General features: G+C 56.1%; 6 protein-coding genes across 6 annotated transcripts; 5 read left to right on the top strand and 1 right to left on the bottom strand.

The window, feature by feature from the left end:
* The first annotated feature begins 164 nt into the window (after nt 1-164).
* On the top strand, nt 165-2,474 carry B0H18DRAFT_1018074 (uncharacterized protein). Its single transcript, XM_048029346.1, has 4 exons — nt 165-517; nt 620-728; nt 781-1,746; nt 1,802-2,474. Exons 1-4 carry the CDS (start codon nt 170-172, stop codon nt 2,338-2,340), a joined length of 1,962 nt encoding a protein of 653 aa, XP_047891453.1. The 5' UTR covers nt 165-169; the 3' UTR covers nt 2,341-2,474.
* A 1,067-nt stretch (nt 2,475-3,541) lies between these two features.
* On the top strand, nt 3,542-4,234 carry B0H18DRAFT_1120915 (uncharacterized protein; the record flags this gene model as incomplete). The annotated part of the gene is made up of 5 exons (XM_048034231.1): nt 3,542-3,582; nt 3,636-3,753; nt 3,809-3,869; nt 3,928-4,048; nt 4,114-4,234. The coding sequence occupies 5 exons, from the start codon at nt 3,542-3,544 to the stop codon at nt 4,232-4,234; spliced, it is 462 nt and encodes a 153-aa protein (XP_047891452.1).
* Nucleotides 4,235-4,941: 707 nt separating this feature from the next.
* On the bottom strand, nt 4,942-5,654 carry B0H18DRAFT_879310 (uncharacterized protein; the record flags this gene model as incomplete). The annotated part of the gene is made up of 3 exons (XM_048040686.1): nt 4,942-5,064; nt 5,257-5,366; nt 5,480-5,654. The coding sequence occupies 3 exons, from the start codon at nt 5,652-5,654 to the stop codon at nt 4,942-4,944; spliced, it is 408 nt and encodes a 135-aa protein (XP_047891451.1).
* Nucleotides 5,655-6,160: 506 nt separating this feature from the next.
* On the top strand, nt 6,161-7,695 carry B0H18DRAFT_1018067 (t-SNARE). The gene is given in 8 exon segments (XM_048029345.1): nt 6,161-6,483; nt 6,548-6,606; nt 6,654-6,746; nt 6,760-6,761; nt 6,821-6,978; nt 7,045-7,151; nt 7,210-7,304; nt 7,360-7,695. 8 exon segments carry the CDS (start codon nt 6,343-6,345, stop codon nt 7,434-7,436), a joined length of 732 nt encoding a protein of 243 aa, XP_047891450.1. The 5' UTR covers nt 6,161-6,342; the 3' UTR covers nt 7,437-7,695.
* An 86-nt stretch (nt 7,696-7,781) lies between these two features.
* On the top strand, nt 7,782-11,110 carry B0H18DRAFT_935334 (kinase-like domain-containing protein). Its single transcript, XM_048041789.1, has 3 exons — nt 7,782-8,827; nt 8,878-10,192; nt 10,251-11,110. The coding sequence occupies exons 1-3, from the start codon at nt 7,907-7,909 to the stop codon at nt 10,895-10,897; spliced, it is 2,883 nt and encodes a 960-aa protein (XP_047891449.1). The 5' UTR covers nt 7,782-7,906; the 3' UTR covers nt 10,898-11,110.
* A 2,361-nt stretch (nt 11,111-13,471) lies between these two features.
* Nucleotides 13,472-14,881, top strand: B0H18DRAFT_515038 (uncharacterized protein). Its single transcript, XM_048038390.1, has 10 exons — nt 13,472-13,753; nt 13,812-13,864; nt 13,917-13,933; nt 13,987-14,052; nt 14,111-14,140; nt 14,191-14,220; nt 14,274-14,353; nt 14,407-14,436; nt 14,497-14,690; nt 14,743-14,881. The coding sequence occupies exons 1-10, from the start codon at nt 13,687-13,689 to the stop codon at nt 14,761-14,763; spliced, it is 588 nt and encodes a 195-aa protein (XP_047891448.1). The 5' UTR covers nt 13,472-13,686; the 3' UTR covers nt 14,764-14,881.
* Nucleotides 14,882-14,901: the final 20 nt, after the last annotated feature.

Below are 14,901 nucleotides of genomic sequence, written 5' to 3'. Positions count from 1 at the left end.
CCTCGTCATCGCGGTCACGTGATCGTGAGAACAATACTAGTGACGCGCTCTACCAACTGAGCTATGAAGGAGTTACTGGGGGGAAGCATTAAAATACATATCACATGCTCGAGGATCTTGGGATGATGCCCCTATGGTGGCGGGAGTGATGGGTGTGCTCTGTGCCACCATGAGTGCGGATTCTGGGATGCCGCACCAGCAGCAGAAGGACATCATCCAGTCCTTCTTCCAGTTCGACGCTGCGCGGGATGCCGCAGAGCGCTTCTACAGTCGCTCCTCCGGTCCTCAGACGCCTGGGAATTTCTCATCTCAGCCGTCTCTGCCTCCGATGCCCACTGGCATGCATTTCGGCTCAGATGCCCTTCAGCATATGATGCCTTCCATGGACACGTCAGCACAGCAACAAGGTGTCCAACAGTCGTCCCAGCCCACGCCACAAGCCTTGCTCGAGCAACAGTTTCGGCTCAACCAGCTGCAGCAACTCCAGCAGCTCCAAAACCAGATTTTCCAGCAGCAGGTAAGCCGCACATCCTCAGCTGTTCGCCGTCGCCCCGACCTTGTGCCCCACCTCTAATCTCGGCACTATGTCGCACATACATCTAATCTCGGTCGTCATCAGCTGGAGCTTCTGAGCAGTCAAAATGCGTTTGGGGGAGGACAGACACTTGCGGGACAGGCAATGGGAGATCGGCAGCGGGAGCAACAGCAGTATGGTCTTCCAACACCAGGTGCGTCTCCCGATCTTTCCGTTGGCTCCAGTACCGACCGACCACCCGTCAGGACCGTCCGGTGAACTGCGCGCACAACAGAGTCCCGACTTCGTCTCTCCTCTACTCTTGCAGTCCGGCGCTGGCCTGTCCACCATGGCCCAGCAGCCACATTCCCTCTCGCCCGATGTCTGTAACATTCCCGGCTTCCTCTCCCAATCGCACCAGATGATACCGTCTGGGCCGCATTCCGCGCCCGCCCACATCGCCTTCGAGATCAGCCCACCGCTCTCCATGCCTTCGGGCTCGTCAGGCGCGGACCACGACTTCAACGACATCTCGCCACTGACCAGCCCCTGGCTTGGACCCTTCAACAATGCACAGGCGATGCAGGGCTCGAGCGGGAGTGGGAGTGCTGCGGGTCTCAAACGGCGAGGAGCATCTTCTAGTGGAGACGAGGAGACGTCCGTACCCAGGCCTTCCCGGAAGCGGCAGTCTTCTATTAGGGCCGCTGCTCGACCCGGCCCCAACGCCCAGCAGAAACGCACGTCCATGCGGGGGTCGCGGTCAGCGAACTCGACGCCGTTGTTCAACGGAATGGCACGGCCAGGCATGGGCCTGGACATGTCTGATATGAATGAACTGCCAGGCGACTCACCGTCGCCGATCGAGCTGCCCCCTATGCCGCCTCCGGCGCACCCGCCTCAGCCGCCCTCGTCGCTCGAGCGCGAGATGACGTCCGCCGCCACGAGTGCCTCCGCCATGGGCGTGCCATCCCACAATGCGGCGTCCGCCCCCGCGATGACGCCGGTTACTCCGGCCAGTATCATGAATCTGGGCAGACTGGGAATCAACTCCGGTCTCGCTCCTCCGAGCGGCGCGCAAGATCAGGGTGCCACCAAGAAGAAAGACGGCAGCGGTAGGGCAAGGGCGTCGAGCAAGTCCGCTAACTTCGCCGAGCCGGGGCGGACGACCAGGTCGACCGACAAGTCTACGAGCGTCCCGCTCGTCAGTCCGAACCTCAAGCCAATTCGTCCAGGTCAGTGCTTCCATTTTGTGGCTATATACACAGCCGCTCAATTACCACACTTCAGCCGGAAATCAGGCAGTCGTTTCTACGAGCCCTTCTCCGTCGACGACGCAGCCCATCGTCCAGTTCCGCAAGTCGTCGCACAAGGCCGCCGAGCAAAAGCGGCGCGACTCGCTCAAGACCACCTTCGACGACCTGCGCCTTTTACTCCCGCCCATCCCGCTGCCCGCCGAGGACGAGCCGATCCTCCCGGGCGCGATGCCACCGCGCGGCCCGCCGAAGGGCAACTCAGAGGGCCCGAACCGCGCCGTGAGCAAGCTGCAGCTGCTCCGGTGCGGCAACGAGTACATCAAGATCCTCAAGGGCCGCGTCGACCGGCGCGACGAGGAGATCGAGCGCCTCCGCAGCGAGGTGGCGCGCCTCAGGCTGGTCGTGGGCCCGGAGGCGGAGAACGGCGAGGAGGAGGTTGATTTGGAGAGGGATGTGGACGCGGTGGAGGCGGCGGGAGGCGGGGTGGGCCTCCTGCTCGGCCGCGCGTACCATGGCCGCGAGGGCTCCCTGGCGGAGGTCGAGGAGGCAGATGAGGAGGGCGGAGACTCATAGCTCCCAATGAACTTATGATATCAGTTATTTCGGGTTTTTGAATGGTCGAGTGTCGGCAGATATACCAGATACATACGTAGAAAGACATGTTGTAGAATACGAGACAATGAATGGGCATTGAGGTTGACGAAAAATTAGATGGTCAGCGCCAAGTCAGCGCTGCAACCTGGTTGACGCCATCACCTCCGCGGCGCAATAAGTAAATAGGGTGCGCACTGCCTATTTTCACCAAGAGATTGCTGACTGTCTTACAGGACGTCTGCGCACCGTGCCGACTTAGCGCGCAGGTACAATTTACGGTGCGCGTCACGGCTATGATGGGGACAGCTTGCCGCAGGGTCGTGGATGCCTCGACCTCCATCCTCCGTTCATTCTGCCGATTAGGAGTGACGCTCAGCGATTGACATATTACGAAGCTGGCAACACCAAAACGCAGTCGCTGCCTCCTAGATCCATTTTCTGTCGCTGATCAGCTCGCAGTACCATGTTAAACTAGTCTCAGTCCCGCTACAAGACAGCACAAGACATCCGCTGGGTAATTCAATCATGAGGATCAAGGATGGAGGTGCTATCATCATTCCCTGGAGGTACCTCAGGCCTCAGGCTTCTGCCAGTGAGCAAGACTCGGAGCAAGGTCCGACTCGTCCTGAATACGCGAATGCTACCCAACTGAGTACTTCACATCAGGGATCCGCATAATGAGCTGCCAATGAAGCGCAGGTTTTTGCCTCTGTTGCATTTGATTTTATGCTGCGAGTTTCTTTCGTCGCATTTTCAATGCTACAATGAGTCGCAGCAGGCCATGTCAATAAAATTCCGGAAGCTACGGTCGATATATCACCACGCAGCTTGCGCCGAACGCACGGCGGTGACCGTATACACGCTGTCCGCCTGCGGGCGTGGTGTATTGGTACGGCAAATATTGCCTTTCCCCTGACTACGAACACCGGAGAAAGACATACAGCGAGGCGGGAGGATCGCGCACAGATCTCGATTGCGGAAAGTGATCGCCATCTCGGATCTGACAAATGGGCGTGCCTGGCAGGAACGTGATCCAGACGCCCATAACCGCCGGCGCCACAACGCCCGACGTGGGCGGACAAGATAAGGCGGAGCGTCCTGCCACACGCGAGTCGGGATCAGACCTCCTTTTTGTCCCAGACTCTCTCTTCCTTCCTCCACGACTCCAGTATCTGCGAGTATGTCTCAACCGCCGCAAGGGATTCGCGTGAACCACCCGCTGTAAGTGTCACTGCGAACAGTCAGGTTCAGGAGATATTGAACTGGGGGAACAGGTCGGTGGTGTTCCTCCTGCATATTGCGCTGGAGGCACCCATTGCTGTCATGGGCCTATGGAGTCCTATCAGTCTACCGTTTGTCCAGCTGACGAACACCACGCTGGTGATCTTGAAGGTACGCGTATTCGCTCCTCCAGACATTTGCTAGGAATCTAACTGCGGCGTCGCAGATGTACTCGGCAATGGTGGCAGGCTTCTGCCTTGCTGCTCTGCTCGTGTTCTCTCTTCCAGGTGCGTCATCTCTGGCTTCCCCAGGACATATCGGAGCTCAGACAAATTAAACCTACAGAGTTCCTCCCTGGAAAGCGCGCCTTTGGCATGGGACTGTGTTTCTACCACGTCACTTGCTCGACTATCCTCTTCAACGCACCACGCTTCATACCCCATACCTTTGGTGTCTTTGCAGAGTCGTACGTTGTTCGCCCATCTGCAATCTTGCATTCATCTCACTGCCTCCCACCGCCGTGCTGTGCAGCCGTCGTGCAACACCGGAAGTTGTCTGGGGAACCCTGCACGGTATCGTCGGTCTCACGCTCGCGTTTTGGTGGCAGGCTACTGTCGGTATGGCGGCGGCAGCCCGCCCGAAGACGCAATGATCTCGTCTACGAACTACCTTGGTACACACTGGAAACAAGACGCGTTGTTCGTCGCGCGAACATGTTACGGACATTCTACGAGGCATGTTTTATAAGCGTGCATGAGCCAAACACTACGCATGATCATTATCTGTAAGCTACATGTTCTGTGTCTGTACCTGCCGAGTGTACACCGTCGTGATATGAAGCGAACATCGCAAGCACATGATAACTGTTCTTGCAATGTTCCGAGCACAACCACCGGGGGCATGTTTGGAGGTCAGACATGGCCTGATCATCACATGCACATTGGGCATGTGACATGCAAACAGAAGTTTTGTCCGTGCGATGTGTTGTTCTCCGAACATCTCAGAAACATGGCATGGTCGTGCGATGTCCTGAGGGATAACATCGAGGGAACCTTCACAATTCTTACGATGTCCATATAATGACCGAACTCCTGTCAACGCGCCCTGCCTCCCCCCCGGTGATACGCCCGTCAACGACACTGTGTTCTCCAGAGCGGCAAGCAAAAAGCGATGTTGTTTGCATAGTGGACGAGTAGTGTACAAAGATGACGACTAACAGCAACGACGAGCCGGAGGAAAGCACAAGGGATGAAGACGTGGCGTGAGTTTGCGTGACATCATAACCGAGTCGAGAGAGCCAGAGTGTGGTATAGCAGGGGGAGGCGTACGACGGATACTCGAGTGTGTAGTCAGCGGGGGTCATACGGTATCCGTGCTCGCCCGGTAGTCCTCCATCTCCTGGTCGAGTTGCTCCGCCGTGACTACCTTCCGCTGTTGCTGCTTTTGAATCCGCTTCGGCCCCTTTTTCGTCCGCAGCTTCGCCTTCGCGTTCCCCGCGAATATTGGCCGTTGGGCTGCTGCAGTTTTCGGGGCAGCTTTCTGGGTGGCCTTCGTGGCCTTCGGTTGTCTGCAGCGTACCGGTGTAGGTTGGTGGAACTCAGACGTCAGTATAAGAGGGGGCACTTACGCTGGCGCCTTGGCTGCTGTTCGTTGAGCCCCGGGAGCAGCATGTACGGATTTGGATGTTTGACCTATGCGTTCGAGCAGTGACAACGACTTCTTCTCGGGCGCGGCGGAGGGTATCTCATTGTCGTCCTTGATGATTTCAATCTTGATCGGTCGACCTGCGCGAATAACCCAATGAGTGAGCTTGGCCGAAGATGTCAGATACATAAGACATCATCCGAAATGATATTGGAGAGAATATGATAATTGAGGACGGGATATTGACACTCACGGCCATCAACGATCTTTCCATTATACTTCTCCCTCGCAAGGGCCGCGGATTCCGGTTTCGCAAATGCGACGACTGCCATGCCCTTACTCTTCCCTTGCGAGTTGTACACAATGAACGTGTCCTTCACGGGGCCGACCGTCTTCGCGAAGAGTATCTGCACCGGATCGCAGTCCATCAGTGCTCATCCTTTGCCTCCACCGTTCTCGGACTCGCCATCCTCCCGGTGGCACGCGGGACAGAGGGGAACACGGGCGTACCTCGACTTCGTTCTCGGCCACATCCATCGGGAGCTGGCTGAGCATGATCTTGCTCCCCTTCGCTGCTGCCGCTGCTGCGGGCCCTGCTCTCTTGCCGTTGGCCGTCGCGCCTGGCGCGGTGCGCCATGCGGGTGGGACTTGCGCTTGGTTGCCGAGTAGCTGTCTCTTTGAGTTGTGGTAACTGTGCAGGCGTGCGGGTGCTGGGTATGCTTGCATTGCCGGGTGCGTGGAAGGGAAGAAAATCGGCGTAGGGGTATGTGGTGTAGGCGATGGAGGTGAGAATGAGAGAGTCGAGGATGATTTTGAGGCCGCAACTTTGTCTGTGGCGGGCAGATATAGAGTGGCAGCCTCGCGGCGGTGGCACAGGCTCGAGAAGCACAGGCACGTGCGACGCGTGCCCAGCGTCAGACTCTCCGCGCCCTCACTTGACCGTGTCATTCAGTCTTATACCAGCCTTACCTCCGTTTCACTTTGCCTCGATATCTTCACCGCTGCGTACTCAATCCGTGCTACAGCACTTGGGCGTGGAAATTCCGTCGCCAATACACTCCTTCCACCTATTTACTGCGCGAACGCGCAACGGGCCGACGCTTAACTCACAGCGAGATGTCTACGGACCCATACCATGCCGTCCAGCAGGAAATACAGAGCTCCTTGCAGACCGCATCTACATTGCGCGCGTCATATCTACGGATACGGAGCACCGCGACAGACGACAGCGAGGAGCTCGTATGGGCGAGGAACGAGGTATGTAGCCAGTCCGAGTCGAGCACTGTACATACTGACTTGACGCGCGCCATGCGTTCTATAGTTGAAGGCCACTCTTGCGGCCCTTGAGGCCGATCTTGAGGACTTGGAGGAGAGCGTGAGGTCGGTGCTCATGCATTGCATCAAGCTGTCTACTGAGGCCATCCCAGAATTGTCGAACAGACGGGCGCACGGATGTTCGGCCTGGAGGAGTCAGAGCTCATGGAGAGGCAGAAATACGTTGGTCATGTGCGACGCGAGATTGAGGTATGTCACCGTCATGAATGTCTTCACCTTTGAGCTTCATTGACTCGCTGCTGACACGCAGCACCATGACAGACGATGAGAGCGGAAGTCGACTCGGATACCCAAGGAAGACGCTCAAGACCACATTCTCAGATCGGCTTGCCTGCACCCTCATCTCGCCTCAGCAGCCGCGCGACATCACCTGCCCCTGGCGACGACCAGGCAGAATGGGCGAAGCAAGAGCAGCAGGTCCGTGTGTTGTCCTGTATTGTCGTCTTCGCATTCGAAATTGACATGCATCACGGCCGATGCCAGATGATTATGCGTCAACAAGACCAGACATTGGACTCCATTGGCGGTACCTTGTCCACCCTGGCCGAGCAAGCAGGCCTCATGGGCCGTGAGATCATGGAACACAATGAGTACGTACATTCGCCTTATGCTGACGCCACTGAATGATTAAGTGCACCTTACGCGAAGGATGCTTGACGACCTGGAACAGGGCGTCGACAGCTCAGGTACCAAGCTGGATTCTGCCATGACACGAATGAAGCGATTCATACGGCAAACAGAAGGTGCGCTGCGGAGTGATAGTCTAGGAACGTCGTTCACGTCGTAAATGATTGACAGAGACGAAATCTGGCTGGTGCATCATCATCCTGATTGTCGTCCTTATGATACTTCTGCTGTTGGTGATTATCCTATAGCTGTTGTGGGGGTTTACGGTGCGGCATGGACTGGAGTATATTACATTGCTTATGGTGGAGGGACTGTTGTATTACGCTTATAATTGACAGATGTGTGCGGAGCATATGATGTAGTACCACCATCATTAGGCTCTCAGGACTGCTTCCCTACATAGGAACCGGGGGCTGAGTAGCAATACGTTGCCTATACGTACGCATAAGTAAGTAGCTCAGAGTCTCAGACTCGGATGCAACTGGGATGCAGCATTGTTTGAGTGCACGTGCTTGGTTGTTTGCGCGTTGTTTGGCGGTCCGCCGCGGGCGCCTACGTCTCGTTGAGGTTCGCGTTGACTGACGAGCCAGCCTCCTCACTCTCTTTCCTCTAGGTCTGTTTGCCGTCTGGGTACCGCGACGACGACGACGGCCGCAGCTGCACACATTCTATTCTACTACTCCTATAATCTACCTCACAAACCACATCTAGTTACTTGATGGCAACCATGACTACAATGGCTCCGGACAGCCCCCCTCGCGCGCCTCCGGTCAAATACCACACCCCTCTTGGAACTCGATGGCAGAAAGAGAAAGCAGCGGCGGGTAGCGGTGCATTTGACTTTCCGGACGACGCGAAGTACGTCGGACCTTGGGTCATTGGCGAGTGCGTCGGCAAGGGCGCGAGCGGGCATGTCAAGATCGCCAAGCACCGTCGGACTGGACAGCTCGCCGCCGTGAAGATCCTTCCACTGCAACCGTTCGTCAAGAACCGTGCGGACGCCGCTGCTCAGGCGAAGCTAGACAAGCAGCGTCTCGGCATTGACAGGGAGATCACTATGATGAAGCTCATGAACCACCCGAACATCATGCGCATCTACGACGTCTACGAAGGCGACAAGGAGCTCTATCTCATCTTGGAGTATGTCGAAGGCGGTGAGCTGTTTGACTTCCTTGTCAACCGCGGCAAGCTTCCCCCTCTGGAGGCTTTGGCGTACTTCAAGCAAGTCGTCTATGGTCTGAACTATGCGCACACGTTCTCTATCATCCACCGCGACCTCAAGCCCGAGAACATCCTCATCCACTCAATCAACCCTCCCCTGATCAAGATCGCTGACTGGGGAATGGCGGCGTTCGCTCCTCCTTCTCTGCAACTCGAGACTAGCTGTGGCAGCCCGCATTACGCGAGTCCGGAGATCGTCAACGGGCACAAGTACACTGGGACGGCGACTGATATATGGAGTTGCGGTGTGATTCTCTATGCACTTTTGACTGGAAGGCTGCCCTTCGACGACAAGAATGTCAGGACCCTCCTCAGCAAGGTCAAGGTGGGCAAGTACGATATGCCGACCTATATCGACCCGATGGCCAAGGACCTTCTGTCGCGCATGCTTGTGGTCGATGTCCAGAAGCGCATCACTGTATGTCTCTATTCGTCCGTGTTGCTCTCCTTTGACGAGGCACCTTGCAGATGGCTGAGATACTTACGCATCCCTGGCTCGAAGGCTCGACCCCTGGCATTACCTATGTCCCTGCGCCGCCTGTATCTGAGCTTGCTAAACCGCTGCCCTCTGCTCTGCACATCGACCGTGATCTATTTGAGTCTCTCTGCGTCATCTGGGGTCGCCACGCAGACGTAGACGGAATTCGGGCTGATCTGCTGAGCCCACCTGGGCAGGGTACTCTGGCTAAAGCATTCTACTTCCTGCTACAGAAGCATCGCGAGCGGACGATGGAAGAACACGGCATTTTCATGGATCTTGACGAGGTCCTGATTGTGACTGGCAAAGTGGTCACAAAGCAATATTCGACGCCGGGCTCGCGACGGTCGACTCACTTGGAGCCTCAGGATCTCAACCGCCAAGCAATACCCCAGCACCAGTTCTTGCGGTCCACTCGTGCTGCCCCCGCGCCTCCGTCTAGGACTCCATCGCCCAAGCCTGGTGCTCTTGTTGTTACGACTGATGTGCCCATGGAACGGTCGCCTTCCAGAGCGCATCCACCTTCTCCTGTTGGCCCCCGCCCGCAGAGAACTCGGCCTGCTTCTGCGTTCTCGCCCTCTGTTGCGAGACCTCAGACGAGCTTCGCCGCTCCCGCTCGCCAGCTCTTCCAGACAGGCATGAAGGGGCCGCTCTCGCCTCAGCCTTCGACGCAAGCTCATGCCCAAAGTCTCTTCCTTCCATACCAGCCCCGCGGGCCCGCGGCCCCGATGCGACGTGGCTCTGCACCTATTCCTATCCCGAGGGCTTCCGCCATGTCTCCTAACATCAATGACCCTGCTCGTGGTTACCGGGCGTCCATGGGCGCGCCAACTCACGGTATCATTCACTCGCCCGTTCCTGTTCGTGCCGCTGCTACATCCATCCTGCCAATGATCGCCGCTCCGAGGGTCCCGGATGCGGGTCTGCAGAGGAACCTTGATCAATATGCCGATATGATCAACACGCAAGCCGTCTCCTGGAACGCAGCACGCCCGTCGGCGCCGCCACCGACCAACGTCAACATGCCGGAGCCCATGGATGTGACTGACGCGCCGATTGAGACTGAACAGCCTCTTGGTGACAAACAGTCGCGCAGCGAGAGCAACGAGGCGCAGTGCGCTATGGTCATCGATGACAAGGAGAACTGGGACGCTGGTGCGCCTCATGCACGGTCGCATTCCCATGCGAACACTGGTGGTCTTGGCTTCGGGCAGTCGGTGCCTATGGCAAAGGAAATGGGGAATGTGGTGTTCTTCGGCGAGCCTCAGGCTGCGAAGGCGCCGAAGAAGGACAGAAGGAGCCGACGTAAGTGACGACGATCTCTGTAATTTGTGGCTTGCTTCATTCACTGTGTAATGTTCAGCTCCTGCTCTGGATCTTCACGGCACACCGGTTCTGCATAAGAGGTCGACATTCTCCATGGTTGGGTCTCCTGGTCTCATGTCGCCGCAGTCCTCCATGATCGGCTCTCCGGCGGGCGAGTTCAAGGGCTGGTTCTCCAATCTGTTCCACTGGAAGGTGCAGTCCTTCACGCTCTACTCCGCCGCGGACCTCTTCACCACTCGCGCCGAGATCGCGCGTCTGCTCGACCAGAGTGGCGTACTCTCAATGATCGAGGACCACCACAGCTGGTACACGCTGAAGTGCAGCACGGCTGACATCCAGGAAGGGCCTAGCGGCGCCTACAAGCAGGTCCGCTTCCGCGTCGACTTCGCCTCTGCCTCTGCCGGCCAACAATACGCTTCGCCCTCCACTGCCACCCCGCGTCTTTCTCAGACTGCTCTCCCTGCGCCGTCGAGCTCGTTCGGGGGCTCGAGGCTGCGGATGGACAAGTTCTTCGGGTACGAGACGGGCGTGGCTTTGGTGCTGGAGAAGGGCTCTGTCTCCACGTTCAAGGCGATCTGCCAGCGTGTCCGGGCGGAATGGAGGCTTGACGCGATGCAGTCTCCTAGGGGCGTGGGCCCGACGATAGGCTACACCCCCAGCATCGAGCAGCGGTTTTCTGCGTGAGACGGACGCGCGGTGCTTGCAAAGTACTAGAGTAACAGTTCGTGGATATGGAGTTACGTAGAACATTAGCCTACATCCTACCAACGCCGCTCGCTTCATACGGTACTCTCACAGCCTATCATCTTACCGCGCACGTAGCACACGACTGTGATATGTGCGTGGTATACACACTACGCGATGTAATATATATATTTCTCGAGGACAGTAAACACTACAATGTCATAATTGGAAATTGGATGCACGCATTGGCTGGACCGTGGACGAGCGCAAGGCAGGTAAGTACATGTCCGATGGGACGTTTGGACGCGGCATTCGACTGCCAGTCTGAGTCTCAACCTTTCAGCGATCCGTGGGGTCTTGTCCCGGGCCCCGCATTTGGCTTGCATGTGGGCACTCGCAGCATTCCTCACCGCGAGCGGAGCGATGAAGGCTACATAAGACGGGAGCTCCACGACAATCACGCGAGGTCGGATGGGGTGGAGAAGAAACCAGACGCGGAAGAAGTCGAAGAAGCGAACAACGAGGAGGAGGAAGGTGACCCAGACCCACCGCAGAACCGTGACGGATCGTGTGGTTGCTGCACGGCAGCGCCGTCCTATATAAATACCCTCTACTCAATTACCCATATCACACGCGACAAATTCGTGCACCCAGGGTGAAATGCCGACTTGCGACCTCGAGAGAAGGACACCGACTCTAGGACCGTACCATCCGTACCGTACCAGTACTACCACCGTCTTCCCCCTCTCTCTTCTCCCTTTTCTCCCCCGCATGCTATAACTTATCGCACATGTTTCATGCCTATCATGGACAGGCAGAATCGGCTGATTAAAACGCGCGACTCGGACGCGCACACCACTGGGTACGTATAAATCCCTCAACACATTGAATGCGCCCCTAAACCCGCCATCTACCGCTATATTAGTGCATAAGAATTATACCCATAGACTACGAATACACACGCCTGAATATAGATGCAGTATCCATCATCATCAAGTATGACTTGCATGTGGCGGCGGAATGGCGGCGAACTTCAAAACCTTCCCAATTTGGACAGCAGACTTTAGCCGGATGTGTGGGCGCTCTCAGGCTGCCTTCCTCGGAGTCCTCATAATCCCAGGATTTCCGCCTCTGCTGTGCTGGCAGGCATGTGGGTGAGTAACACGATTTGAGGATATGCCCGCCTGTGCTCAGCAGCATATGTAGTAGTGATCAACGTGCCTCAGACGGCGACGGCGACGCACGTCCGCCTCGTTTGAATACCGCAAGTACTGGGCCCTGGCACGATACACTCGGAGGTGTCAGCGGGACTAAGTAGTCTCTTTCGCCCGTAGTGCCTGCTTCTTCCCTGCCAGTGCTCACCGGACCCTACTGGACCTTAACTGGACCTCTGACGTGATGCATCACGCACAGCGATTATTGATGATCGTGGTAACGAGGGGCCTTGACACCGAAACCCATTCTCTCGGCCTCCACTGCAAGTTGCCCTGGTCACGACGCCCGCGTCAAGACTGAAGATTACACAGACAGTGGTATGGACCCACATGGAGTACTTGCTGTATCTTCATTCAATACCGCCGTGTTTGTTGAACGATTTCGCCTTTCTGGCACTATAGTAAGCTGACCAAATGTACAACACTAGTCTCCCCTAAGCAGACCCTAAAGAAGACCTCTTTGAGTGAGGGAGAGGACTAGTACAACACGCCGGCGCACCGTCGCCACCGCGCCCATTGGGCGTCGTCCGCTTGTCACTTACATAGCCGTTTAAATGGCTGCTGTGGGTCTGCTAAACTGATGTTCCACGCTTATTAGGCTTCCAAACAGCTGCCAGCTGCCATCACATTCTAGTCGCTCAATCCCGAGGGGACGTGTACTCGGATGCAGTCCTTGACAATGGACACCAACCTACAAGTCGAACAGTCCCAGAGTCACAGGGCGGGGGCAAAGGTTCGTCAATAAAGATGTATGCTCACTCAGTGTTCTCGTTCAAATCATAGATGTCCGTCGCTCTTTACTGCATGCGTCTGCGTCGAGGGACTCAAGGCGCTGCCTTTGTGCGCCTGAGCCTGGGATTCGGTTCTCGCGCCTGTCCCGAAAATATCGGTTCCTATATGCGTACTAGCACTGTTATGGCGGACACGTCGAGCAGCTCCGGACAGCCTGAGTATGGCCACGCTGGTGCGGACGTCCGACGAGCGGTAGAAGGCCGAATCGCCGTGAATGCGATGTCAAACCTTGTATGAACAATACGTTATCGGTTCGCGAAGTCTTCGGAGGAGTGGCTCTCTCGGCACATGCGTCTTGCAGTAGCTGACCGCGTTCGAGTATTTCCACTAGGATTGCATTTACCTGCAACATCGCAGTGGGTCTGTATAGTATCGATACCAAACTTGAAGGCTCCAGCCGCCGGCATCTTCCACTCCACACAGCGGGTGCCCGTCTGGGAACATGGGCGGCATGGAGAACTTCTAGATTCGCCGAACTACCGCCATTCAGTCCAAAGCCAGTCAAATTGAATATGGGCGGCTAGTAACCCTTGGGGACGACTTCGGTTAATGCGTCCTACAAATCTGATCTCGGGAAAACAGCCACGCATGCTGCTAGCCACCGTGTTACGATGCTGTCAACTAGCATGTCGGCGGCGGCATTCGCGCCCGCAGGCAAGAGTATCTTCTCGTGTCAACTACGACGGCGACCCCAGTACCCAGGCTTCGATGGTCCCCGTTGTTGACTTTGCTTCAACACACCATCCGTAGCACCTACGAGGCCCTGGCTTTGCGTATGCGCCTATGAGTACCACGGGAGACACCCTGGCAATACTTGCTAATCTCGCGCACGACCGGGGACTTCACGCGGGTAAGGCCGTTTACACGCCGTTAATCTTAATAATGCTCAATTGACTCCTTCATCTCAGCTGCAGCATTGACATGGCTGGCCTACGACTATGTGTTATCGCTTGAGGACGAGGTTCGTGCATCGGTAATCATGCTGGAACCTACTCTGAAGCTCGCGTTCATAGGTGGATCTGATATGGAGGTAGGGTGAGAGCCTTGCATATTGGTTCGCCTCGTCTAACCTCGCCCTCGGAGTTCTGCGGATACGGTCCCGAAGCTTCTTTACTTCATTTCACGATATTTCGGCCTTATCGTACAATGGTCAGTCGAAGACATTCGTTTTGATTCAGATGCTCGTGCTGACAAAATGTACTTGTAGCATGAATTGCGCTGACATACCAAGACTATAGTACGGCTCCAGATTTTCTCTACTGATCATAGCGCTCAATGTCGACATAGCTGTCGAGCTGCGCTGATATGGACTGCCATGTAAGTCATGGAAAGGTAACACAAGCATAGGCGACGCTCACGCCCGAACCCAGTGCTCTCTATACCCTGGTATTTTGCGTCGAGTTCAGCCTGATGCTTAGGATTTACGCGCTGTACGGGCAAAGTCGATTGAGTAAGGTTTCGCGCATCTTTCAGAACGCAGTCAGATGCTGATCGACTGGCTAGTCTTCTTGATTCTCAGCAGTGCATTTGCTGGTCGGTGCAGTCCATAGCTTCTGCCCGTGTATTGCACTTACATAGTTCCGGTGATCATAGTGGAAACATTGGTCAGAAAGCAGATCAATCATTGCGTAAATGGCTTACCACTCAATATCTGGCCTACAGTGCGTTCTTGTCATGAGCAGCGTGGGCTACAAGGAGATGTTCTGGGCGATCATGCCGTATCCTTCAAGTTGGCCGATCGAGGGGTGTTTCTACCCACCGACCCCTTCATGGTTTCACGGATCCTGGTGAGTCGCATACTCCTTCTCAACATGGCTTTGATAAACGGATGCGTTCCAGGCTACCTTTAGCAGGATTTGAGAGTAAGTCTGTTATATGACGTCGGCATATTGTCCTCATCGAGGCCTTCTGACGCTCGAAATGGATAGCCCTCCTTTTTGTCCTGATGGCTATCAAAGTCTACTCGTATCGACCACTAGGGGAGCTTCCCATCCTGCT

Source organism: Fomitopsis serialis (genome assembly GCF_022376445.1).
Source record: "Fomitopsis serialis strain Sig1Antser10 chromosome Unknown B0H18scaffold_53, whole genome shotgun sequence".
Taxonomy (NCBI): Eukaryota; Fungi; Basidiomycota; class Agaricomycetes; order Polyporales; family Fomitopsidaceae; genus Fomitopsis; species Fomitopsis serialis.
The sequence above is the reverse complement of the archived record's forward strand: the minus strand, read 5'-3'. Positions and strand labels throughout refer to the sequence as shown.